General features: G+C 42.3%; 1 protein-coding gene across 5 annotated transcripts in view; it reads left to right on the forward strand.

Moving 5' to 3' along the window:
- Positions 1–27,008, forward strand: part of C1H10orf67 (chromosome 1 C10orf67 homolog) — a 195,678-nt gene that overhangs the window by 47,371 nt on the left and 121,299 nt on the right. For 4 of the 5 annotated variants that reach the window (XM_077153972.1, XM_077153976.1, XM_077153963.1 and 1 more), the window contains 2 exons: positions 1,322–1,396; positions 24,101–24,256. In XM_077153972.1, the coding sequence (XP_077010087.1) occupies positions 1,322–1,396; positions 24,101–24,256 (231 nt within the window). The remainder of the gene's footprint in view (positions 1–1,321; positions 1,397–24,100; positions 24,257–27,008) is intronic. The other variant, XM_077153987.1, reaches the window with a different exon arrangement.

The raw sequence follows: 27,008 nt of genomic DNA on the forward strand, positions 1-27,008 counted from the left end.
ACTAGGAAGACGATAAAAGTATTTTTAATGCAATTTTATTGAATTATATTCATATACCCTAGAATAATCCAAAGTGTATTATCAACAAGTATAGTTGTGCATTCATCATCACAATCAATTTTTGAACATTTTAATTACACCAAAAAAATATACATGTAAAAATAAAAATAGAATAAAAATGAAAAAGAATACCCAAAACATCCATTGTCCCCTAGCTTCCCCTATTATTTTTTAATTTTTGTCCTTATTTGTCCATACACCGGATAAGGGAAGTGGCAGTCACAAGGTTTGCACAATCACATGGTCACACTCTAAAACTCTATAGTTATGAAATCATCTTCAAGAATCAAGGCTACTGGATTACAGTTCAACAATTTCAGGTATTTCCTTCAAGCTACTGTTGTCCACTAAAAACTGAAAAGGGATATCTATATAATGTATAAGAAGAACCTCTAGAATGACATCTCAGCTCTACTTGAAATCTCCCAACCAATGAAACTTTATTTTGTTTTATTTCTCTTCCACCTTATAGTCAAGAAGTCCTCCTCAATCCCACAATACCAGGGCCAGGCTCACCTCTGGGAGTCATATCCCATGTTGTCGGGAAGATTTATACCCTGGGAGTCATGTCCCATGTCAGGGGTAGGGAGGGCAGTGAGCTCACCTGCTGAGTTGGCTTCCAGAGAGAGGCCGCATCTGCGCAACAGAAGAAGTTCTCTGGGGAGGTGACTCTTAGGCATAATTATAAGTAGGCTTAGCTTCTCCTTTGTAGGAATAAGTTTCATAAGGGCAGGTCCTGAGATTGAGAGCTTTGCTTATTTAATTGGCAGTCCCAATGCTTGTGAGAATATCAGGAATTCCCTAAATGGGGAAGTTGAATATTTCCACATTTTCCCCCAGTCCCTCTAGGGGACTTTGCTAATACTTTTTCATTTTCTGCCCACATTACCCTGAGATGTATCAGGGCATCACACTAACCTGTACAAACCAACAAGATCTCACTCCCTATTCAAGGTTCCATGTAGTTATGGTGTTCGAATAAACTGACGATACGCGATAAAAGAATCTTGATTGATGTGTAAAATAAAAGTATTCAGACTATCCGTATTTATTTATTTTATCCAGATGGCCTCTCTATTGAGTTTGGTTAAATCTATGTAAAACTTGGATTGAGGTAGTATGAAAGAAATGACAAATGGAAGGTTTCTGGAGGTTGTGATCGATTTAAATGATGGTTTTGTAGTATGAATCCCTTCCTGGTGGTATGAGTCATATTTGGGAATATATATTGGTGCCCACTGTATTTATCTTTGGTTTGCAGAATGAGGATAACATGAGAAAATCCTTCAACCAGCAGTTAGCTGATGCCATAGCTGTCACCAAAGGAATGTATAAGGTGGGTTTTCACACTGTCCTTTCTTAGAGACCAGAAAACTCCAGTCCATTACCCAAGGCCCCTGGACAAGTGAAGGAGTAATTCAGAGTGGGTTTGTGTGGAAGAACATCAGAGAGTCTTAAGACACAGACCCCCAGGCCTGTTGTAAATCCCAGGGAAGCGTCTCTGACCCATGACGCAGGAGATTTTGTAACCATGGGGAGAATCCTACTGCCTGGCACAGTGATTCATGCTCCTGAATAACAGGGAAATCCATACTTGCCATTGGTTTCCTTTTCAGATTTGGTAAGTACCTCGTACTTCCTTTTGGTGCTTATGACTCTGAGCTCACTTTTCCTTTCAATGTATTTCCATAAAGAAATATTTTATATTTACAGCTCATTGCTCACGGACTGCAAACTTCCTTCCACAGCACTTAGCATGTCTGTCTGTAATTATGTTGCTGCTTGTTAAATGTCCCGTCCGTGCCATCGGCTCAGGGTCGGCCACAGTTGTGGACTGTAAGAGCAGCTGGCTGTCCTGGGGCAGATACCACTGGCTGTCTCTCCTCCAGCTCACCTTCTCCCCACTCCTTTTCATATTTGCAGCAGCACTTCCTACTACAGATGCTAAAACACCAACTACTTCCTTTCCCAACTTCCCCTTTGGCTGTGGCACCACGTGGTAACCCGTCCTGGCAGATGGGTCTCGAAGGGAAGTTGGCCATGAGGTTTGTACGAGAGCTTGTTCTTCCTAAGAAAAGACACTTGTGGGAGGAAACAGCCTTCTTTTAAAGATTTTTTTTTTTAGTTGTAGTAAGATATATTCAACTAAAAATTTCCCATTTAAAACACTTTCAAGTGTGAAATTCAGTGATATTAATTACTTTCAAATTATTGTACTACCATCACCCCCATCCATTACTGCAACTTTTCATCCCCTCTAATAGAAACTCTGCACCCAGTAAGCAAAAAGCCTCCACTTTCTTTGCTTGACATTGTGACATCTCCTCCTGATGCCTGGAACTGCTGTAGCCTCCTTACACCAACGACTGAGATCCTTTGGGTGTGCTGAGGGTGGCAGAGTGGAAAACAGAGTCCCAGGGTCCTGGATGGCATCTCTGAGCAACTGAATTAGCCCTGAACGAGTCCTGCCTCTGGCCCGCTCGTTTTGTGAGCTAGTAAGGTGCTGGTACTTAAGCCACTGTTAGTCACTCGAATCTCAAAGCGTCCCAGGACTGGCCAGTGGTCCCTGTCCTTTGGCAGTTGGTTTCCACATCTCTCCAGTCCGTCTCCCCTTCTGCGGTGGTATCTTGCCTCTTTGCCCCGAAGAGGTGGATCTAATCCTCTCTCCCTGGAATCTGGGCTGTCTTCACGACTGGCTTGCAAGCACAGACAGTGGAGGTAGTAACTGCATGACTTTTAAGGCCAAAGTGGAAGCCTATCGCTTCATCTTCACACTCTTGGAATGCTGGCCTTCTGGACCATCCCATACTGAGGAGTTTAAGTCCATTGAGGCATTCAGTCCTTACAAAAAGCTGGGCAGCACTCTGGGCACGCAGCAAGAACTGGGGTCCAAACCAAATTCTTCAGTGCTCGCTGTGGTTCAGAGAGGGTGTTTCCAACCGAAGTTGCTCGCAGCCTCATGTTTTCATTTACTTGTCTTGCTAATTGAAAGTCAAGTGCGATTATTTCTTTGCTGCTACAAGGGTGTTGTCTGGCTCATCTAAAGTGGGGTGCCCAGAGATGAAGCCCAAGTATCTCCTGCCAGGTCTAACCTGCCCAGGATCACAGAACTGCCCAAAAGGGGAGCTGAAAATCAGTTGCAAGCTGTGTGTCTGAAGCTCATTCTGTAGGTTGTAAGGGAGTGCTTGGATTTTCTAAGCAGGTGAGAGGCATGACTTATCATCCTTTGGAGTGGTAACTCCTATAGCAATGCATAGAAGATGCGGAGATAAGGATGACCCCTCTACAAGGACAGATGTCAGGAAGGTTTTGTTCCCTGGAGTCCCTTGGTGCCAGCACAGTGCTTACTCAGGAAAGGTCTTCAATAACTATTTATTGAAGGAAAGCAGAAGAGAAGGAGGAAAGAGAAAGAGGAGTGATGAGCAGTTTAAGTTGGCACGTGGGTAGTGGAGAGGAGGGAGAAAAGATAAAGGAGAAAAAGAAAGAAGCCTGCTCTAGATTAGAAGAGAATAAAAGGGAAACACCAAGCGCAACAAGTGAAGGTAGTTTGGATCCTGATTTGAACCAACTGGAAAAAAAATAAGCTTTGAGAAAGGAGGGGGGATTTTATTATGAACTGGGCATTAAATAACATCAAGGAATTATTTGTTCATTTTGTTAGGTGTGATGCTGATATTGTGATTATGTCAGAAAATGTCTCTAATTACAGATTCATGCTGACAGATTTAGGAATACGTGACATGATGTCTAGAATTCCCCTTAATTTAAGCACAAAGAAGGTAGAAAAGTGCATGGAAGACTACTTGGGTGTAGTTTAACTTTTCTGTCATAAAATGACTGTTGGCAAACTGCACATTAGCCCTTGAGCCCTCCTTCTGGACAACCCCAGTACCTTTCCATGACCCTGGGGTGGAACCCAGTGTCCTTCAGGCCATCTTCTGGCCCCTGGGGCTTCTCCCACCCCAGTGTCCTCCAGGCCATCTTCTGGCCCCTGGGGGACTTCTCCCACCCCAGTGTCCTCCAGGCCATGTTCTGAGCCCCTGGGGGACTTCTCCCACCCCAGTGTCCTCCAGGCCATGTTCTGAGCCCCTGGGGGACTTCTCCCACCCCAGTGTCCTCCAGGCCATGTTCTGGGCCCTGGGGGCTTCTCCCACCCCAGTGTCCTCCAGGCCATGTTCTGGGCCCTGGGGGCTTCTCCCACCCCAGTGTCCTCCAGGCCATGTTCTGGCCCCTGGGGGCTTCTCCCACCCCAGTGTCCTCCAGGCCATGTTCTGGGCCCTGGGGGCTTCTCCCACCCCAGTGTCCTCCAGGCCATGTTCTGGCCCCTGGGGGCTTCTCCCACCCCAGTGTCCTCCAGGCCAACTTCTGGCCCCTGGGGGCTTCTCCCACCCCAGTGTCCTCCAGGCCATGTTCTGGCCCCTGGGGACTTCTCCCACCCCAGTGTCCTCCAGGCCATCTTCTGGCCCCTGGGGACTTCTCCCACCCCAGTGTCCTCCAGACCATCTTCTGGCCCCTGGGGTCTTCTCCCACCCCAGTGTCCTCCAGGCCATGTTCTGAGCCCCTGGGGGACTTCTCCCACCCCAGTGTCCTCCAGGCCATGTTCTGGCCCCTGAGGGACTTCTCCCACCCCAGTGTCCTCCAGGCCAACTTCTGGCCCCTGGGGGCTTCTCCCACCCCAGTGTCCTCCAGGCCATCTTCTGGGCCCTGGGGGGCTTCTCCCACCCCAGTGTCCTCCAGGCCATCTTCTGGGCCCTGGGGGGCTTCTCCCACCCCAGTGTCCTCCAGGCCATCTTCTGGGCCCTGGGGGGCTTCTCCCACCCCAGTGTCCTCCAGGCCATCTTCTGGGCCCTGGGGGGCTTCTCCCACCCCAGTGTCCTCCAGGCCAACTTCTGGCCCCTGGGGGCTTCTCCCACCCCAGTGTCCTCCAGGCCATGTTCTGGCCCCTGGGGGCTTCTCCCACCCCCAGGGCTCCTCCACCTCAGCCCCCCAGACCTTTCTGGCGCAGCTCTCGGGGAGCAATGTTCCTCTCTAGCTGCCCCCACCCCCACCCCATTTTGTTGTCTTCAAAAGAGGGACCTTGTCTGAAATTTTCTTGCTTATCCACGTAGGTGTGTTTTGCTTCTGTCACTAGAGTTTATGCTCTGTGTAAGCAGAAGCTTTATCTTTGTACCTCTACCATGCCTAGCACATAGTAGGTGCTAGATAATAAGCATGTGTTGAAAGAATAAACAAAGAAATAAATGGGGAAGGGCTTTGTACACATGAGTCATTTCACGAAGGCCATCAAGGGAAATAAAAATGGGCAAAAGAAAAACTTTTGTACAAGAAAAGCAACTAAAAACTAGTTCAAGGACAATGAAGTAATATTTGCAATGCAATATGGAGAGAGTGCATTTATATCCCCAATACATTCAGAACTCCATTAAGATAATGCCAAATCACCCAATAAGAAATGAGCAAACGATGTGAAAAAAGAATTTCCTTGTACTTGTCTTTCAAGGTACATATATATGCATTTCAGTTGGGTGACTGTTGGAATAAAAAACTTCTGGGTCAAAGAACATGCATGTTTGCATAAATATGCCTAACTTTTCTAAAGCTAGGACAAATTCTACTCCCTCCAGCAGTGTATGGAAGTTCCAGTTCCTCCACCCACCCACCACACTAGTATCAGTCCTTTTAATTTTAGTTCTTTCTGTGAGTTTGCTGTGGTATCTCATTTGCATTTTTAAAAAGATGATTATGGTTTTTGTGAGGAAAATGGACTATAGGGGGGCAGGAGTGGAAGCAACAAGAGTGGAAAGTTCTTTTCATAATCTAGATGAGAGGTGGTGGTGGCTCTAAGTGGGGGTCACAAAGGAGAGGGGGACAGAAAGAAGTGGGTGGATTTGGGATGTAGTTTACAGGCAGAGCCAAGACTTGCCAGTGGGATTTGATGTGGGAGGCATTGGAAAGGTAGAATTCATGGATAACTCCTAGCTTTTTATATATATATACATTTTTATTGACAAATAACATACAAAGACAAACATCCTTAACATATGAGCATTCCATACTTGGTGTGCAATCAATGGCTCACAATATTGTCAAGTAGTTGTATATTCATCACCATGATCATTTATTAGAACATTTCACTCCAGAAAAAGAAATTAAAAGAAAAAAGAAAAAACCCATACATACCATATCCCTTACCCTTCCCTCTCATTGACCACCAGTGCTTCCATCTACCCTATATATATATATGAAAATAAAAATGGGCAAATATATATATTTTCATGGGCAGGCACCTGGAATTGATCCTGGGTCTCCAGCATGGCAGGCGAGAACTCTGCCTGCTGAGACACCGTGGCCTGCCCATACCCAATATATTTTAACCTTTGTACCCCCTATTTTTTTCCTATGCCCCTTACCACTCCCTTTCATTGATCACCAGTATTTCAATCTACTTAATTTATTTTGACATTTGTTCCCATTATTATTTGTCTAGTTTTTATCCGTATTTTTTACTCATCTGTCCATACTGTAGATAAAAAGGATAACTCCTAGCTTTTTGGTTTGAACTGCTGGATGGATAGTTCCCTTTACTGTGGAAACCAAAAGTTGTTTTGTTTTTTTTTGGTTAAATTTAAGCTCCACAAAGGCAGAGTTCTTGGTTTGCACTGTCGCTGATATATCTGCAACACCTAAAACATTGCTTGGCGTAAAGAAAACATTCAGTATTATTTGTTGAACAAATGACTGAGTGAATACCCCCTAACATCTTCTTGCTGATTTTATCAGGTGGTTATTTGAATATGTGCGTTTAAAGGACAGTGTAACACTGAGCTAGAGATACACATTTGAGAGCCATCATCATCATGAGAGTATTTAAATGCATGGATGAGGTGGGATCCTGGAAGGAGAGATTGTGTTTGCAGAGTAGAAGGTTAAGATTGAGAAGAAGTTGTCAGAAAGGTAATAGGAAAACCAGGAGAGTGCGGTGTCATGGAAATCAAGAGAAGAGAATGTTTCAAGAAAGATGACATGTTCAACCGTATCAAATGCTGCCTGAGAGCCAAAACCTAAGGTGGATTTGGCAACGTAGTCGTCATGGGTGAACTGAACAAGAGCCCGTCAGTGGAGTGATGGGATGGATGTCCAGTTGGAGTGGGCAGTAGATGGAATGTGAATTGAGGACATGAAGAAGGGGACTGTGGCTGGAATAGCTTGAGGGAAAGGTAAGGCCTAGGGACTTTTTGTTTTCAGAGAGATGACTCTGCAGAATGCTTGTGTTCTGTTAGGGAAGACCCAATACTGCAGAATAAATTGATGGTGAAGAGAATGCTCAGGAAGGAGACTTTGAGCAGGCCAGGGTAGAGGGTGGGTCTCGGCATCCATGGAGGGGCTGGCTGGCCTTTGAGAAGACAGGGAGGCAGGAGAGCAGAGTGTGTGCGCCTGCGGTCAGCCTGTGGACTTGGTGATGTGCTCTGAGCTGGCTTCTCTCTTCTCAGTTAAGTCCAGAGGTTTAATCCGCCATCAGCTTACCAACTGAATCTGAGGCATGGTGTCGGAAGTGAGGGAGAGAATCAAAGATCAGAAAATATTCTGCATTTAAAAAATTTCATGTTCCCATGTTTCAACCCTGCTTTTTTGACATATTTATTGAATCTAGTTTAATTTGCGGACTATTAAGTTCTTACACAAAACAACTCACGTCCATAAATGTGATAGAAATTCCCTGAGAGTATGATCACTTTATAGTTTTTAAATTGCCTTTGGTAATTTTGAATAGGGACAAAAGAATATTTATAAAATGTGTATGGCATAAAGAATCATACATAATAAATTTCCATTAACAACTTTGTAATTTAAGGACATTTCCACTGTCTTTGAAGTCCCCAATCCCATCTCTCTCCCCTTCCTGCCCAGAGATAACCACAATCATGAATCTGTGTTTTGCTCAATACCCCCCTTTTGGTTGTTTGCATATAAATCTCTATTCCCAAAATATTATTAAATTTGACACTGTGAACTTTATAAAAATAATTATATATATGTAATATTATATATAGTGTTGTATGTATGCATTTTTATTCACTTGTTTTTTGTTTTTTTGGTTTTTTTGGGTGCATGGCCAGGAATCAAACCCTGGTCTCCCATATGGAAGACGGGCATTCTAGTCACTGAACTTATCGGCTTGTTTTTTTCTTTAAAAAAAAAAATTTATTTTCCTGAGAGTCATACATGTTATGGTATGTACCCACAATTCGTTCATTTTCACTGGTTAATTTCCTTATACATTGTCATTGCAATACTTCTTTGCTGTTACAAACAGCTCTGCTCCAGTCTTATGCACACATGTACAAGTTCTTCTGAAGTATATTCCTAGGAGTGGAATTGTTGAGTGGAGGGCATGTGTATTTTCAGATTTATTGGATAATGCCAAATAGTCTTCCAAGGTGATTATAATAATAGATATTCCCTGTAGTAGAACATAAGAATATCTGCTACTCTGCTTCTCATTGAGACTTGATTCACTGGACTTTAGTTTTTGCTAATCTGATGGGCATGAAATTGTATTATTGTGGTTATGATTTGTGTTTCTCTGATTATTAAGAATAACCATATTTTCATATGTATATTGACCATTTAATTTTCTTATGTGAAGTTCTCATTCAGTATTTTTTTTGCAGTGTTTGTTTTCTTATTGATTAATAGGAGTACTTAAAAAATATATTATGGATATTGTGCTGGTTTAAAGCTACTATGTACTCCAGAAAAGCCAGGTTCTTTAATCCTCAATCATTGTTGCCAGGTGGGATCTCTTTGTTTCCATGGAGAAGCGACCCACCCAATTGTGGGTGGTACCTTTTGATTAGGTGGTTTCCATGGAGATGTGTCTCCACCCATTCAAGGTGGGGTTGCTTACTGGAGCCCTTTAAGAGGAAACCATTTTGGAAAAAGCTTTAGAACCAACAAAGCTCACACAGCCAGAGACCTTGGGAGATGCAGAAGAAAAGTGCCCCCAGAGAACCTTATGGAATGAGGAGAGAAAGCTAGCAGATGTTTCCAGGTGCCTGTCCAGCTGAGAGAGAAACCCTGAACATCATTGGCCTTCTTGAGCCAAGGTATCTTTCTATGGATGCCTTAGTTTTGACATTTTTATAGCCTTGACTTTATTTGGACATTTTCACAGCCTTAAAACTGTAAACTTGCAACTTAATAAATTCCCTTTTTAAAGGCCATTCCATTTCTGGTATATTGCATTCCACCAGTTTCCAAACTAAAACAGATAGTAACCTTTTGTTATATATGTTACAAATATCTTCTCTCATTTCTTTGCCTTTCACTCTTTATGGTGCTTTTGATGATTCAAAGTTTTTTTTTATGTTAATGTATCAAACATCAATCTTTTCCCTCAGGTTTCCACATTTTGTGTTTTGTTTTTGTTTTTATGTTTTAAAAAAACACTATTATATTTTGAAGTTTCTAAAAGCTTTATAATACTGCCCTTTACATCCGGGTGTTTAATTCACTGGAATTGATTTTTGGTGTTGGCGTGAGGTAGGAATTTCTTTCTTTTTTCCTGTAGCAATGTCCGAAGGTCACAAGATAATTTATTGAAAAGAGTCTGCTCTGAATCAGGTTTCCATGTGTGCATGGAGGACGGACTGGGGGCATTTTGTTCTGTTCCGTCAGTTAGATTACCCATCCTGTGGGCAGTACCACGTGGCCTTAAGTTGATAATTTTGGGTAAGTTGTTTCATTTTCTTTTTCCTCAGAAGTGGTTTGAATACTGTTGGCTTTTTCCCCCTATATACATTTAAAACTAAATCTGCTCTATTGTACAAATAAACTCATCAGAAATCTAGGAGTTGTGTTAAAGCTATAAACCGTTTTAGAGGAAAATTTGATATTTTTCCTATACTGAGTTTTCCAAATTATCAACATGACATAGTTCTCCATTTACTTAGGTCTTCTAAAATGTTTTTAATAAAACTCTATAATTATAGCCATAAAGGTATTATAAAATTTTATTAGATTTATTCTTGGTACTTTATCTTTTTGTTAGTATGGTAAATAATATCTTTTTTAAAATCACATTTTCTGGGCATACATTACTGGTTATAGAAGTGCAATTGATTGGTATATATTGATTTTGTGATCAGCAATCTTGTTAAATTTTTGTATTTGTTTTAATAATTTATCTATAGACTTTTGGGGGCTTTGAGTTGTGAATAATTTTTTGTAACTTTAGTTTTAACTCTTACACCATTTGTTTGTTTATTTTTGCTTCCCTGCACTGGCAGTATATTCAGTATCATGTTCAGTAAAACACAGATGTAAGCATCCTTGCCTTGCTCCTCATCTTAAAGGGAATAAATACAATGTTTCAATTTTACATATAATGCTGGCTGTAGTTATTTCCTAAGTAGATATTCTTTCTACTACTAAGAGACTTTTAAAAAAATTAGGGTCATTTAATAAATGTGGAGTTCTATGCTTCTAAAGAGAGGCCTTATGAACTTTTTCCCTTAATCTATTGGTGTGGTGAATTTCATTTATTTTTAATGTTAAATTGACCTCATTCTGTAAGCCCAACGTGATCATTTGTGTTTCTTTTCCTTCATTTTTTGCTGGATTTAGTGCGTTAACATTTTTGCTTAGGTTATTTTAAAACTATGTTTATAAGTGGGGTTGACCTCATTTTTCTTTCCTTATACTGTCCTTGTTGAACACCAAGCTTCCAAAATTATACAGATTCACAAAATTCATTGGGGAAAGTTATTCCTATTTTATTATCTGGGAGACTGGAAAGATTTCTGCCTTGAACATTTAGAAATACCAGGGAAACCAGCTGGGCCTGGAGGGATGGATTGAATCGATTGATCTATTTTGGATTTATTCCACTTCTTTAATGATTATAAGACTATTGGGGTTTATCCATTTATTTAAGCTCAAAAATCTGTTGGAATAAAGACTTCATAAATATCTTACTGTTCTAAGGTATTTTAAGCTTCCTACATATTGTTATTACTATTTTATCCATTTTTATTGAATTTTCAAATATCACATTACATTTTTTTAACGCTTAGTCGGCACTTCTGCCTGATTGTTTTTGTGGCCTTTATTCTTTGCTTATAATTTCAGTGCTGTTACCTCTATAAACTTATTAAATATACTTGACTTAGAGTCTGCTTCACAATCTTCCAGCAAAACAGTCTGATACGAGTTGATCATCTCACACATGACATGTCATTTCTTTCAAAGTTCATGAATTTTGACTGTGAACTCACATTTCTTCGGACCTTATCTGTGGGAATTCTTTGAGGCCTGGAATAGAAGTGGTTCCTTCTAAAGAAGGTGTGTGTTTGCCCTGCAGACTTCTGGGTCAGCAGCCACTTAAATTGAGTCTCAGATTGCAGGATTTTAGACATCCAGAGAGTAGGGGGGTTGGGCCACAAAACTCTGAATGAACTGTCTTGGGGGCTATAAATTTCCAGAAGAAAAAAAATGTTTTCCTTCCCTGGACTTAGATCCAAGTGTCCCTACAGGAGGCAGCTTCACTTGCAGTGGGGTGAGTAGGGTGGTGGGACTCGGGGTGGTTATCTCTCTCCCTCAGTCCTACACTTGGAGCATGGTCTTTGTGCCCCAACTTTAACGGGTGGTTTGCTAACACTGCTGGAATGCAGTCTCCCAGAAATGGGCTGACTTTTACAATAGGGATTTATTAGCTTACAAATCACAGTTCTTAAACTGTGAAAATGTCCACATTAAGGCATCAACAGGACGATCCCTTCTCTGAAGACAGTCTGCTGGCATCCTTGGCTCCTCTGGCACATGGCCAGGCATCTGGCTGGTGTCTACTGATCCTTCTCTCCCAGATTTTGTTTCTTTCAGCTTCTGGCTTTGGTGACTTCCTCTCTCAGCTTCACTGGTACTTTTCTCTGAGAGCTTCTCTTTTTTTTTTTTTTTTTTTTATTAACGGAAAAAAAAGAAATTAACACAACATTTAGAAATCATACCATTCTACATATGCAATCAGTAATTCTTAACATCATCACATAGATGCATGATCATCGTTTCTTAGTACATTTGCATTGGTTTAGAGGAAGTAGCAACACAACAGAAAAAGATATAAAATGTTAATATAGAGAAAAAAATAAAAGTAATAATAATAGTAAAAAAAAAACCCTATAGCTCAGATGCAGCTTCATTCAGTGTTTTAACATGATTACTTTACAATTAGGTATCATTGTGCTGTCCATTTTTGAGTTTTTGTATCTAGTCCTGTTGCACAGTCTGTATCCCTTCAGCTTCAATTACCCACCATCTTACCCTGTTTCTAACTCCTGCTGGACTCTGGTACCAATGACATAGTCCAAGTTTATTCTCGAATGTCCGTTCACATCAGTGGGGCCATACAGTATTTGTCTTTTAGTTTTTGGCTGGACTCACTCAGCATAATATTCTCTAGGTCCATCCATGTTATTACATGCTTCATAAGTTTATCTTGTCTTAAAGCTGCATAATATTCCATCGTATGTATATACCACAGTTTGTTTAGCCATTCTTCTGTTGATGGACATTTTGGCTGTTTCCATCTCTTTGCAATTGTAAATAACGCTGCTATAAACATTGGTGTGCAAATGTCCGTTTGTGTCTTTGCCCTTAAGTCCTTTGAGTAGATACCTTGCAATGGTATTGCTGGGTCGTATGGCAATTCTATATTCAGCTTTTTGAGGAACCGCCAAACTGCCTTCCACAGTGGTTGCACCATTTGACATTCCCACCAACAGTGGATAAGTGTGCCTCTTTCTCCGCATCCTCTCCAGCACTTGTCATTTTCTGTTTTGTTGATAATGGCCATTCTGGTGGGTGTGAGATGATATCTCATTGTGGTTTTGATTTGCATTTCTCTAATGGCCAGGGACATTGAGCATCTCTTCATGTGCCTCTTGGCCATCCGTATTTCCTCTTCTGGTAGGTGTCTGTTCAAGTCTTTTTCCCATTTTGTAATTGGGTTGGCTGTCTTTTTGTTGTTGAGTTGAACAATCTCTTTATAAATTCTGGATACTAGACCTTTATCTGATATGTCATTTCCAAATATTGTCTCCCATTGTGTAGGCTGTCTTTCTACTTTCTTGATGAAGTTCTTTGATGCACAAAAGTGTTTAATTTTGAGGAGCTCCCATTTATTTATTTATTTCTTCAGTGCTCTTGCTTTAGGTTTAAGGTCCATAAAACCTCCTCCAGATGTAAGATTCATAAGATATCTCCCTACATTTTCCTCTAACTGTTTTGTGGTCTTAGACCTAATGTTTAGATCTTTGATCCATTTTGAGCTAACTTTTGTATAAGGTGTGAGATACGGGTCTTCTTTCATTCTTTTGCATATGGATATCCAGTTCTCTAGGCACCATTTATTGAAGAGACTGCTCTGTCCCAGGTGAGTTGGCTTGACTGCCTTATCAAAGATCAAATGTCCATAGATGAGAGGGTGAGAGCTTCTCTTAATTTCATCTCTTAGCTTCTCTGAGCGCCTGGGGATTTTTCTGTGTCCTTTGTCCTCTTATTACAGGGGTCCAGGATGGGGATGAAGACAAGGCGTGGGTCATCTCCAACTGAAACACCCCCAATAGGTCTGCACCACAGGGATGAATTAAAAGATCATGGCCTTTTCTGGTACAAAACAGCTCCAAACTACTGCAGGTGTTCTCCTACTGTTTAGACCCCCTTCTGGGGCAGGCCTGGGTTGTCTCCTCTCCTCTGTGCCCCATGAGGAGGTGCAGCCTGGAGCTCAGGTTTACCTGGTCAGCACTGCCCTCTGCACCAAGGCTGGGCCAGTCTGACTTCTCTGGGTCTCTGCATTTACTTCTGTTTTGACCTAATAGTTCCGTACATGCTTGTCAGCTTTCAGGTGCGTCTCATCTACTTCATTTGGAACTTTTGCTGTGTACAGTGGGAGGGTATGTCAGAGTGCCATGTTTGTTTTCAGGACATGCTTTTGTAGTCCTTTTTGCCTTCAGCTATTTCTGGGACACAATTTCTGGTGCATATCAGTTGCTCAAAAAATATGTCTACATATATCAATGTCATTCTTTATTATATGTTTTATATTTCTAGTAGCAGAAATCCCTGAAAGGATGAAATCTTTATATTCGTTCCTGTTTCATAAGCATGCTGTTAAATATTGCTCAGCCAACAATGTAATAATTGTAGTTAGCTGGCTTATCTGATTAAATAATTGTTTTAATGATACAAAAGTCATTATTTGAATCTTGCTTTGGCTTCTTGACATGGGTCCATGACCTAAGGCAGCTTTTCTGTGCCTGCTCGCCCAGTTTGTTAAAGCTTAGCCATAAGAAAGAATGGAAGAGAGAGCGCCGGAAAAACAACCCAAGATACACTTTTGGATAAGAGCAAGTGTAAACGACTCTCTGCTGCCCTCTGAAGGCACGTTAAAGAAACAGGTACTTTTTTTTCAGCTGTGAAGCAAGTTTCTAAATCTATTTACCTATTAAAGTCATGTCTCATGTGATATTACAGTGCCCCTTTCTTTTGCAGATTAAGCAAATACTTTTAAAAGTATGACTGATTTAGCTGTTATTTTAGAAATGTATCAGTCAGGATTCAGAGAAGAAAAGAGAAATTAGGTATTTTAAACAGGTAAAGATGTAATATAGGGATTTGGGCACTTAGAAAGCTCTCAGAAGGTCTGGAGGGCTGGAAGAGTGGAGAGCACACTAGCTTTCAAATCATACCCAGGCGTTCCAACATTGAATATTCATTTCCTTTTCATCAATTTGTAATACTTCCCTCATAGTATATCAATAATAAGGTTTATTTCAAGATATCTGGGTTGACAAGTAAAACATACAGCATAAAAATAAATAATAGAGGGAACAAATGTTAAACTAAATGTAGTGGATTGAAATGCTAGTGATCAATGAAAGGGAGGGGTAAGGGGTATGGGATGTATGGATTTTTTTCTATTGTCTTTTTATTTCTTTTTCTGAATTGATGCAAATGTTCTAAGAAATGATCATGATGATGAATATGCAACTATATAATGATATTGTGAATGACTGATTATATATGTAGAACGGAATGATCATATGTTAAGAATGATCTGTTTGTCGTTATATTTTTTTAAAAATTAAGAAATTAATTTAAAAAAAGAAAAAGCAACAACAACAACAACAAAAAGATATCTGTTTTCTGTTGTAGCTCTGTGTTGCTTTTTATAGTAAATATTTTAACATTAAGCATGTTTTGATGTCCGGTAAGTTTGGGCCTTTTTTCACTAATTCTCTTTCTCAAATTTCCCTTGCTTTTTATTCTTCCAGGTAAACTTCAAAATTACTTTGCTTACTTCTACCCAAAAAGTCTTCCTTGAAAATTTTTATTGAAATGGACTGCTTAGAAAAGTGTTCATGAAAAAAAAATTGTATCTTTATAATATTCCGTCTTTGTACTCAAGAACATTATCTGTTTCTTGATTCATTTGTCATATTTTATATCTTCATAAAGTTTTGTAATTGCATTTATGTAGAAAATATACCTTTCTTGATGCAATCGGCTTGCTTCTAGATGTTGTATTTTATTTCTTTAGAAAATGAGATCTTTTTTGTGACATTTGGAACATTGGCATGTGTTGAAACCGTTGATTTTTTTAACAGCATTAATGAGTTGTAATTTGCATACGATGAAGCTCATCCATTTAAAGTACATGAAAAATGGTTATAGGATATTTACAGAGCTGCCCAACTATTACCACTGTCTGAGTTTCCTTGGGCTGCTGAAACAAAGAACCTCCAAACGAAGTGCATTAAACCACAGAAATGTGCTGCCTCACACGTCTGGGGGCCGAAAGTCCAAAAAGGAGGCGTAGGCAGGGCTGGAGCCCCTGCAGGCTGTGGGGAGAAGCTTCCGGCCTCCTCCTGGCTTCTGGTGGCTCCTACAGTCCTTGGGGTGCCCTGGCTTCCAGACACGTCTGTTTCCTTCACACGGCCGCTCCCCTGGGGCTGACGGTCCCTGTGTCAAAATTTCCCCTTCTTCTAAGGACCCCAGTCATACTGGATGGGGCCTGCCCTAATTTAAATGGTCACGTCTTCAAAGATCCTGTGTCCAAATGGGCTCACACTCGTGGGGCTGGGAGTTAGGACGTGAACACATCGTTTGGGGGGGGACACAGTTCACCCCGTAACAGCTATAATTTAATTTTAAAACATTTTCATCATACCAAATAGCAACTTTATGCCCTTGGTGGCCGTCACTCCTCTCTCCCCCTTGCCCTTCCGCCTCTGCCACTCCAGGCCCTGGCAGCCACTTACCTATTCTCTGTCTCTCTAGATTTTGCCTCTTCTGGACATTTTATATAACTGGGGCCATGCACCGTGTGGTCTTTCGTGACTGGCTTCTTTTACTTCACCTAAAGTTTTTCGATGTGAAGCCGCTGACTTCTATAAATTCTTTATCCAACCAGTTGTTGGTCGGCTTCCAAATGTGGAATTATCAGATTGAACTTTAATAGTTCTTAGTTGTTTCATTTGCATTTGTTAGGTATAGCCCATATACTGACTGAAAATGGTCATTTTCCTAGCTTTACGTCTCAAGTGTGCGTCTTTTATTTTTATACAAGACTCAAGTCGCAGAATACTACTAAATACTAATCAAGATGGCGATCATTCTTTTACAATTACTGAATTTGGTGGGAATCCCACCAGTAGCTCACCATTAAGTATAACTGCAGCTTTTTGCTTGAAATAGTTCACAGAATCCATCCCTGGATGGAGCCTGCGTTGGGGCGAGGCTCTCACGGGTTACTCCGTGGAGGTGGGCGGGTCAGTGGAAATATAGGCTTCAGCCTCCGTGCCTAGGGCAGGAAGGCAGGGAGAGCATGTGTGTCTATGGGAGAGGACCGAAACTGCTCTGAGAAGTAGGCCAAAAGGGGTAACAAAACAAGAGGGGCTTAGATCGGATGCTAGGGGTCTGCAGTGCAGCGGGAGGGGCCCCGAGAGTCAGAGATGAACATGTGAAATAGTGAGTAGAAGGGATGACACAGAGGGGCTCCGAGTCCTGATGGGGGTTCCGTGTGTGTCCCGCACAGCTCTGCCTGGATTAACCAGGGTCCCTTCCAAAAGCCCCAGGGCGCCTGAGCCCACCCCTCAGCGCCGAGGCAGGGCAGGGTGTTCCCTCCGCTCGAGTGCAAGAGCCCAGTGCGGTGTGGCTCAGGCCTTGCTTCCTGGCTCCAGGGCTCTGATGCATCAGGAAAGCTGCAGCCAGCCTCACACTCCACAGGGCCCCTGGCCCGAGAGGAGGCTGCCGGGGGAAGTGAGGCTACTGCAAGGAGAGAGAAGAGAGCCTTATTAACAGATCACCAGCTGAGCAACACCAGGTAAAAGCAGGTGTTCCAAAGTCATTGGGGGGCATTGGGAGTGTATTGTGCAAAAAAGGAAGGTTGTCAGGTGAGCTCTGTTCTAGCGACTTATTGGAATGTCCAGATAGAAGAAAACTTGTTGGAAACTGATTGTCCGGTAAGACTCTTCTCCGAGCTGCGCTTTCCTGACGTCCGACTGTCAGCGGGGAGGGACCACCCCGTGCGCCTCCTTTGCGGGGAGCCGTTTTGCAATCTGGGGTGAAAAGGGCAATTTAGGGTTCCTTTAACAAACTGAAGGTGTAGATGAGAAGTTAGGAATTAACAAATGATTTTGATAGCTGAATCATTATACAGAAATTTCTTTTACTTTCTAGTGTATTAGAATAGCCAGAGGGAAATACCTGAAATCTCCAGCTGCCTCGATCTCTGAGGATGATTGTATAACGATATAGACTTTGGTGATTGCAAAAACCTTGTGACTAACCCCCAGTTAGAGGCCCTCACCCTATTTTTCAACTTTAGAGTCTTAAGATTACTAAAGAAAGCCCCTAGTATTTACTAATGAAGGGCCTTGAGTCAGAACTAACCCAGCCCAAATCCAAAATTATTTTGATAGATATGGATCTAACCAAAATGGGCCCACCTGACATGCACAACAGTTTAAACTTTAACTTATAAGTGACTTATACCTCATTATAATACTAAAAACCACACCCCGCATCATATTATCAGGGCCACCGTTTCCTTACATGGGTTCTGTGATAAGCATGTAATCAGCCTGTGCGTCCTCGATAGTTAGATCACCTCTCACCTCTCATCGGGAGCCACTGTGCACATCGCCCTAAGACCTGCCCACACTTTAATACCCTAAAACTCTCAGAGTTCCTGCAGTCTGGAGAGACAGATTTTTATGTCAACAGGCCATCAGATCTCCTGCTTCATGCCTAGTAATGGACTCATTCTCTCTTTGAAACCCTGGTGTCATTTGAGTGATCAGGCACAGATCCCCTGATCGGTTTCAGAGTTTCTGACCCAGCCTAAGGGATGCTTCTTTGCAGAGACACATCAAGGTGACATCCAGACTGAGGCTGGTGGCCAGTGGGTGATTCTCAGGCCAGGCACCTTGGCATGGAGGGTGATTGAAGCTTCTTTTAGGGTTCAGAGTATGTGTGCTGCTTGGTGCCTTGCCGCATTTACTGGATGCCCTTTTAAAGAGCTTTTTAGATGGAGTCCGCAGCTCTGTCCTATTCTCCATCTTAAGTGGACGTTGAGGATTGTGTTTTGTGTAGCTCTGTTTGTTTCCTGCTCTCTGCCACGGGGGTCCCATCAGTATTTTCAGAACAAACCTGACCTGTACCATGCTGAGCTCGGTGTGTGGCCTGGTAAGGGAAGGAGAATATGTCTCACTGTCCAAAAGCATTCAACACGTCCCCATCCCAGAGGGTCTAAATTCAAGCACCACCATCTCCTTCGTGATACAAATGCAGTCACCACCTTCTTAGGAAATGTTAATTTATCTCAGTTTTCTTGTTTTCTGTAAGAAAACTCTGGAATGGCCCAAGCACCCTTATGGAACTGTCTGTGGGATTTTGGAGAAGAAGTGGGTGGGGGCACATGGTTAAATTGGGAGAAGGATACCAAGGGTGGAGAGAATCCGGGATGCTTTCCTTGGCAGTTTTGCAGGTCAGAACAGCTTGGCCCCACCCCAGACCTCTGCCTCAGGCCTTTGGCCTCGGATGGCATTGGTGACAGGGGACATAGCAAAATTAGCTGCAAGACTTGGGCCAGTTCTTCCTTTTCTCCTGGTAGATGATTAATAATACTTGTAGCCATTATCACTTATTATCAACTGTGCAAAGTTCTCCTCACACATCACCATATTCATTACATTTGTAAAGACATAAAAAAGACCAGAGCTATATTCATGGATTACGGAAAAATGCAGATTCTTCGTGTCTAAATTTCTGTCTTACTGGCGTCCTCTTGGCCACGTGGATTCAGAAGGCCAGGTGGCAGGCCCAGCTCCTCGTGTGCATGGGTTGCTGGTGTCTGACAGGCCGGTGGACCCCAGCACTCCGCTCCACCCGGCCGAGCACTCACGGGGCAGACCTGGCAGGTAGGGGCTTCGCCCCTCCTCGCATCCTGCTTGCCGTCTTGAAATGTACACAGGTGCATCAGCATTGGCCACATGTGTGGAGAAACGTGCCTTCCAAACCACGGGGTCTTCTATGTGCCTGCGAGCTCTGGGCAGGGCCTGCGAAGCCCAGATACAGGGCAGAGCCGGCTGCTCCACTCCGTTTCAGGTCGCCAGGGAGCAGGGGAGAGCCTGAGGCCAACCTTGGGGTGTGTTTTTCAATCTTTATTCTTCATAAAATAGAAACTGTGGTGTGACAGTTTGAAGCTATCATGCACCCCAGAAAAGCCATATTTTAATCCTGATCCCATCTTGTGGCGGCAGCTGTTTCTTTTCACCCTGAGCTAATACTGTAGGTTGGAAACTTTTGATCAGATTATTCCCACGGAGATGTGACACACCAGTTGTGGGTGTGACATTTCGATTAGATGGAGACGTGACCCCACCCATTCCAGGTGGGTCTTGTTTAGTTTGCTGGAGTCCTTTAAAAGGGGAAATGTTGTGGAGAAAGTTCAGAGCCAATGTAGATGTTTGGAGATCAAGGCAGAAATAGCCAGAACCTGAAGAGAAGACATCTCTGGCGCATGCAGATGCTAAGTGATGAAGCCATGAGTTGTGTCCCGGAGTTGCTAAGTGAAGGCCCACAGATGCTTAGAGAGGAAACCGCTGGCATCAGAAGCTGAAAGCAGCGGAACCAGGAACAGGGGGACCAGCCACATGCCTTCCCAGATCACCTTTCCTTGAGCCAAGGTACCTTTCCCTGGATGGCTTAGGACATTTGATTGGCCTTCAAACTGTAAAATTGTAAGTTATTGAATTCTTTTTCTAAAAGCCGTCCCATTTCTGGTGTATTGCATTCCGGCAGCTTAGCAAACTAATACAAAGTGGTATCAATGTTTTGTTTTAAAGCATTCAGGACTTGTAGAAATGTGTTAATACAATGAGACTAAATATGTGCTGCATTTCAAACAAAATCCATAAGCACATTTAAAACAACAAATAGAAGCATTATAAAAATGTGAACATTCACCACAAAGTTCTGATATTAGTAAAATAAAAGTATTGTTTGAAAAGTAGCAAATTACAGTACATAGAAGAAATAGGATCGTGAAAAATTGATAATTAATGTTATTTGAACTTTTTAAGAAATGTGGTCTTAAAAATCAACAGGTGTCGGATGTGTCATCATTAAGCCAGAGAGCACTTTAGGGCAAAATTTTCTTTCCTCCAAGAAAATTCTTTCTGAGTCTGCATTAACAGGGGAAAGTAGGTTTAGTTAATACCAACTTCAGCTGTTTTCCTATGACATCTGCATCAAATAATCACATCTCTTCTTTGATAATTTCAGGGAGACCTTTTTGAACATTTTATTCTTTTTGCGGGGACTACCACCTGTTGATTGATTGCACACTGTAGTGTTTGTTTCCAAGAAAGCAGGTCTGCTTTGTCCTCTTCTTTACTTTGATGCAGAATCACCTGCATCAGTTTCAAGCCTGTTAGGCTCACCATACATTCATTTAAAACATCTTTAAATGGGAAAAATAATTATTCCTGCAACAGAAACCTTGCTTGGTCACTTGCCATTTTCTTCCTTCTTTTAAGGATCAGAGAGTTATCCACGAGCCTTTCTACTGACAGCCCTAACCCTCCATCAACATCTTTAATGCAGCAGATGCTCTCTGGGTGTTAAGTGATTTGTATTTCAGAGTTAAAAAAAAATGTCTAAAGAGCAGTACTATGCAATAAAATACCAACATTTCGGTACTGGGAGGGGATTCAATTTTCTGGGCCCTGAACTTATGAAGCCGGGATGAACTTCATGCTAGGGGCATGTCAAGTTGGAGTGTGAAGAGCTCACTTCCCAGAGCACTGCTAATGATCTGAATAGGTTTTTTTTTAACTGAAAAGTGGGTGAGAAAAAAAACTGCCTAGATGAATCTGCAAAAAAAAAAAAATAAAACTGAAGGCTGTGAAAGAGAGTGATTACAAAACAACTCTCCCCCAGCTGTCCATGGGCAAAGGGTCCGAAGTGTCTTCTCTCTAAAATTTGCCCTTCTTCCTGAGTTCCCCAGTCTCGGTGGCACCTTCGCCATCCACCTCCATAGGACTCGCTCTTCATAGGTCTCCATAGGACTCGCTCTTCATCCTGAACAGACTCTGCAGGTGTCGCCATGGTCATCCCTGATGGGGCTTGCACCCTCATGCCATCCCATCTACTGTGTGTGGGCGGGGACCGTGGCTTGCTTCTAATGAATGGAATTCAGGCCCGGTGACAGGGTGCAGTGCTAATGTTCTTATGTTCCATACCAGTGTTCACACCCATCTCGCTAAAATCTCTCACCTTTGCTGGGTTGGAGGAAGCATAGAACCACAGGTGGCCTTTAGACCTTGAGGTTGGCCTCTTAGTCAACAAGAACCCGAAGCCTCCAGTCCTGCACCCCCAAAGAAGGGAATTCTTCCAACAGCCCAAGTGAGCTGGGAAGCAAATCCTTCCCTAGCTGGGCCTCAGATGAGATGGCATGTCTGGCCGACACCTTGATGGCAGGCTTGTAAGACCCTAAGCAGAGAGCCAGCTCAGTTCTGCCTGGATGCTTGACCCACAGAAGCTGTGAGATGATAAATGTAGGTTGTTGAAAGCCGCTAAGTTTGTGGTCAAATAGTTACACAGCAATAGCTAATCAATACATCCCTCACATCCAATGAGCCACCAAACCATGCCATGTTTTTACCTCCTAAATCTATGTCTCTGCTCACCATTGACTGGTCTGGCAGTCAGCCTCTTCTTCCCGGGCTGTGGCTGTTGCCTTCTCATCCTTTCTGATCCCATTAGTCCGTCCCATCATCTGAGCGATCTTCCAAGCGATAAATCCAGTCACACCCATCCCCCGTTTAAAATCCTTCAGCATCCCCACCACCACCACCCTTAGCAGAAAGTCCAGGCCCTTTTCATGACCCAGGAGAACCTTTCCTGTCCCAATTTTGTCTCTTCCCATTTCTTGGCTAAAAGAACTTGCAGTCACCTGGCCCCCTCTGCCACGTCCCTGGCATTGCCACAGCGTCCCCTCTCGCTGGAACACATTCTCTCTCCTGGATGATTTCTCCTGTGCAGTGGAAAGCCCACAGCCCAGTTATGCACCAAGTTTGAATATAAGCCCTCTCCACCTTCAAATGCCAAAGGAGAAATCAAGGAGCCCATGTTAAATCTTCTTGCAAGACTTAAGGAGCTCAAGACCAAAATAAAATTTTTCTTGCCATTTTGACTCAGAGGCCAAAGACATGCTCCTGCCTCCTTCCGCGTCCAGTCCCCTGCAGGAGCCCAGCTCTCAGATGCCCTGCATGGACAGGGGTCAGGCTGCTTAAAGGGGGGATTGAGCAACTAAGTGGGCATACTGAGGATAATGGGAGCGTTATCCTGCCTGCCAACAAGGGGCTGTGATATGGAAAGGACATAGTCAACGCTGTGGGGTCGGATTAGAATTGGATTTGCCAATGAGAGCGTGTCTTCAGATAGAGATGCAGGTATGGGTAAGATACTGACATAGTTATAGACAGACAGACACAGAGGTGGACATAGATATAGACATAGGATAGACATAGACACACACAGGTATAGACAGATAAATTTAGAAACAGACATCAGTAGATAGATGCAGAAATGTTCATGGTCACAGACAGATGAATAGATGTAGACCTAGACAGAACCGTAGACACAGAGCTATGTAGATACAGAGATGTCTGTGTATGAACACGTGTATATGTGTATGTGTGTATATATATTTATGTACAGGTGTGTGCGTGTGTACACAACTCATGTTTCTTTATTATTCTTTTGAGTGGGCTGGGAAGCAGGGACACCGCCAGAGCCTGGTTTTTAAATGCTGTTCTCTACCAAAAGAAACCAGGTCTTCCCGGAGAAATGCATCCATTTCTAAAGCATTTGTTACTTGTTTGGTTATTTTAAAACATAATTATTTATTTTAATTGTGGTAAAATAGACATGGCATGCAAATCATTTTCACCATTTTAAGTGGCCTATTCTGTGGCATTAAGTGCACTGACAATCCTGTGTCATTGTTTGAGATCTTCCAAGAAATGACTGGGAAGAGGGGCACACCAAGGGCTTCCAACCCAATGCCAGGAAATGGCCCTTTTTCCCACCAGCTCAATCCCAAACCACTGATACTAAGAGACATTGACATTTGTATCTCTTTTATGTATTCAGATTTTCACTGTCTTCCCTCTAGAGGGAGATTGAAATTAGACATTCACAAATCACGATGTGAATTTAAGATTATGGTTTGCTATTACTATTATTTGCATGGCTGATATAGTTAGATGAATATATATCATTCTTTGTGTTTTATGGGATAATACTGTTTTAGGTTGCCTGATATTTACAGTATCTTCTTATATAAATGTAGTTATTTACCAAAAATTGTGTGCATGTTAAAAAAATACTTTTAGAATTTAATATTTTTAGAAGACAACTTATATAAAACACAAAATGGTGCTGCTAGCTTAGTGTCTGATTTTTTTCTCCCCAGCAATTCTTTGAGGTGGAAGAAGAGAAGGCTTCTATGCAAGACTCAGCATCTGTAAGAATTAATGTTTTGTTAAGAAAACTGAAGGAGAAAGAAGAAGTTATTAAGGAATTAAAAGATGAACTAGATCAATATGAAGAATTTGGGTTTCAAAAATTTGTAAGTTTAAGACAAAAAATAGTTCATTTTAATATTTGCAATTAAATTGATAACAAGCTAAAACTTGGGTTAAGAATAAGGGAAAGTCAACTGATTCCACTTGGGCATCTCAAGCCCTGAAAGCAAATTCCAGTCCAGCTCTTTTTCACTCAATGGCACAGTTTAGAAAACCCAAAATAGTTATGGGTAGGCACAATTTACTGGTTCTCAATTATTTATGTTTATTGTTTATTTTCAATTTTTAATTTATCACAGAAATAAAATAGTCTGCCTTCCACTGCAAATATTTTCCCAGTCACAAAAAAAACATATACATAGCTTTTTTCTCTCTCTTTTTTAATTCTGAAGATTCCCAGATCTTTTGAAAGATGAATTGCTAGTTTCTCCAAGTCAGAGGCTTCCCAGAAGCCAACTTGGAACAGGTCGAAATGTCAAGAAGGAGAACTCTTGACATGAAATGACACGAAATGTCAAGAAGGGGGCCGGGGACCCCAGGAGCTGCTTTACTGCTTGGGTGGGGGACTGATGGGGGTGGGGGTGGAAAAGGAGAAAGAGAGAGAGAGAGAGAGAGAGAGAGGAGGGCCTGAGCTCCTGCCAAGTCGGGGAACTTGATGGGCTCTGGAAAGCAGAGACCGGGCGAGCTCGGACTTACTTCGGTGTGAGCTCCGAGCCCGTGCCCCGGTGTCAGGTCCCAGGGGGGTGCTGCTGCTGAGGGTCTCAGAACAATAAGTTGATGGTTTGATTAGGGGACACTAGAAGAAATGCTGGGGCCCAGGGTAATAAAAACCCAGTGAACATCAACTTCCCAGTGCTTCCCCATGGCTAGGAGGGTCAAGATGGGGCATGGACAGGCTGACCCCACAGCCCTCAGGACGTGGAGCTTTCAACTCTTAAGAATGAAAGGTGATAATTAAGGTGCATATATAATGCATAGTTAGATGATAATAATGAATTGATATATTGATACGTTTGTGTATACATAGAAATACTGACGTGTGCATGTATAGATAGGCACAGAGAAAGTGTGGGAAGTTACACATCACAGCGATAACACTCACAGGAAACCCGTGTGGGTTGCTGTTCCTTTCAAATGCAAACTGTGGTTCAGCTCAATCCCAAATCAGAATTCTTATTCAAAATGGCAAGGTGACAAAAAGTCGATCACGCACTACACTAAAGGACCTTAAACTGTGAAGGGGTGTTTGCTTTGTTAATGTAGTAGAATTTTTCATGTTCTAAAAAAAAGCACACTGAGCACTTTGTAAGTCATTGTAATATTAAGCCTCACTAATATATATCTAATAACATTAAATATTATTATTATTATTATTATTTTTTTTTTTTTTTTACATAGGCAGGCACCGGGAAGCAAACCCGGGTCCTCGGGCTTGGCAGGCAAGCATTCTTACCTGCTGAGCCACCGTGGCCCATATTAATTATTTTTAAGTTGGATTGCTTTGGAATAGGTTTTTGCATTAACTTTTCTTTATCCTTTTCCTGAGAGTCTACACCTACTCATTTTTTGAAGATTCCAATTCAATAAAAAAGGCAAAACCAACCAACCAACAGACAAAACTATCATAGCTTTGACTTTAAATCCTGCTTTGGCCAAAGACATTCTGCAAAGATGAGGCAAATTTTGTTTTGATTCATTTGTTTCCCACTTGTGAAATGGCAAGTGAGACCTGCTTAGCCAAGGTAAAGGGCTGTGAAAAGGATTCCTGTTGTCTTGAGCCTTTGAAGAAAATCTGTATAAAAATTCTGGTGATCACTGTGAGAGAAGGTACAAGTTCTAGGGACCACCTGGATTATGTCAAGAAATGGGCTCAACATGGGCCTCTTACTCTTTACATGAGTCTCAACTGAGCTGCTTCCACCAACCTCCAAGTGTTCTCTGCAGACTGATCTGTCTGCATGTTCTCAGGAAAGCAGGGCTGTGGCGGGCGCTCTGTGAGGGGGCAGGACAGGCGGCCCCGCCCTGCTCCCGTGTCAGCCCAGCGGTGGCACTGTGACACCCTGCTCCACAGGGGGACCACATCACATTTTCTCGAGGCTCCGTCAGATCCAAGGAAGATTTTCTGATTAGCTGGCTGTATAGGTTTCTCCCAGCTTCCAGGGACCCCCCATCCTGACAAAGGGCAATGAAGAACAGGCCACAGGGGCTCAGTGGCAGAGTTCTCACCTGCTATGCCGGAGACCCGGGTTCGATTCCCAGTGCCTGCCCATGCAAAAAACAAACAAAAAGGGCAATGAAGCATTGTTAGTGTACATTTCAAGAGCACAGACGCGGGCATCACAAAAGCAGCTCAAGGCTTAGATAAAATAAACCTATGGAAAGTATGTTTTTTAGTTCTCTAAGTAAGCCCCTTACGTTCTAGATAACATAGCTGCTTTTTTTTCATTTGAAAGTTCATCTTGTCCAACTGCCCCCCCTAGTGGTATAGAAAACCTTGACGCCCCCAGTATCTGAAATTAAATTGGGAACACAACAGGATTTAGAGAAACAATCTGAAGACTACAAAGTAGCAATGGAAATAACTTGGGGGGGGAGCCTTTAAATAAATCAAATAAGCAAGAGGAAGCATTGTCTCCTCACTAATAGCCAAATTGCAAAAGGCTTTACAGTAGTTATCTTTCTCAGACTGCCTTTGAGAGATATCTGAGAGGAATATAATAGGAAAAGAAAGGTTAATATAATTTAATAAACAGCTGGTTTACACTACATTTACAACAACATGGAAATCAGAAAAAG

The sequence above is a fragment of the Tamandua tetradactyla genome, chromosome 1 (assembly GCF_023851605.1).
Source record: "Tamandua tetradactyla isolate mTamTet1 chromosome 1, mTamTet1.pri, whole genome shotgun sequence".
NCBI classification, from domain to species: Eukaryota; Metazoa; Chordata; class Mammalia; order Pilosa; family Myrmecophagidae; genus Tamandua; species Tamandua tetradactyla.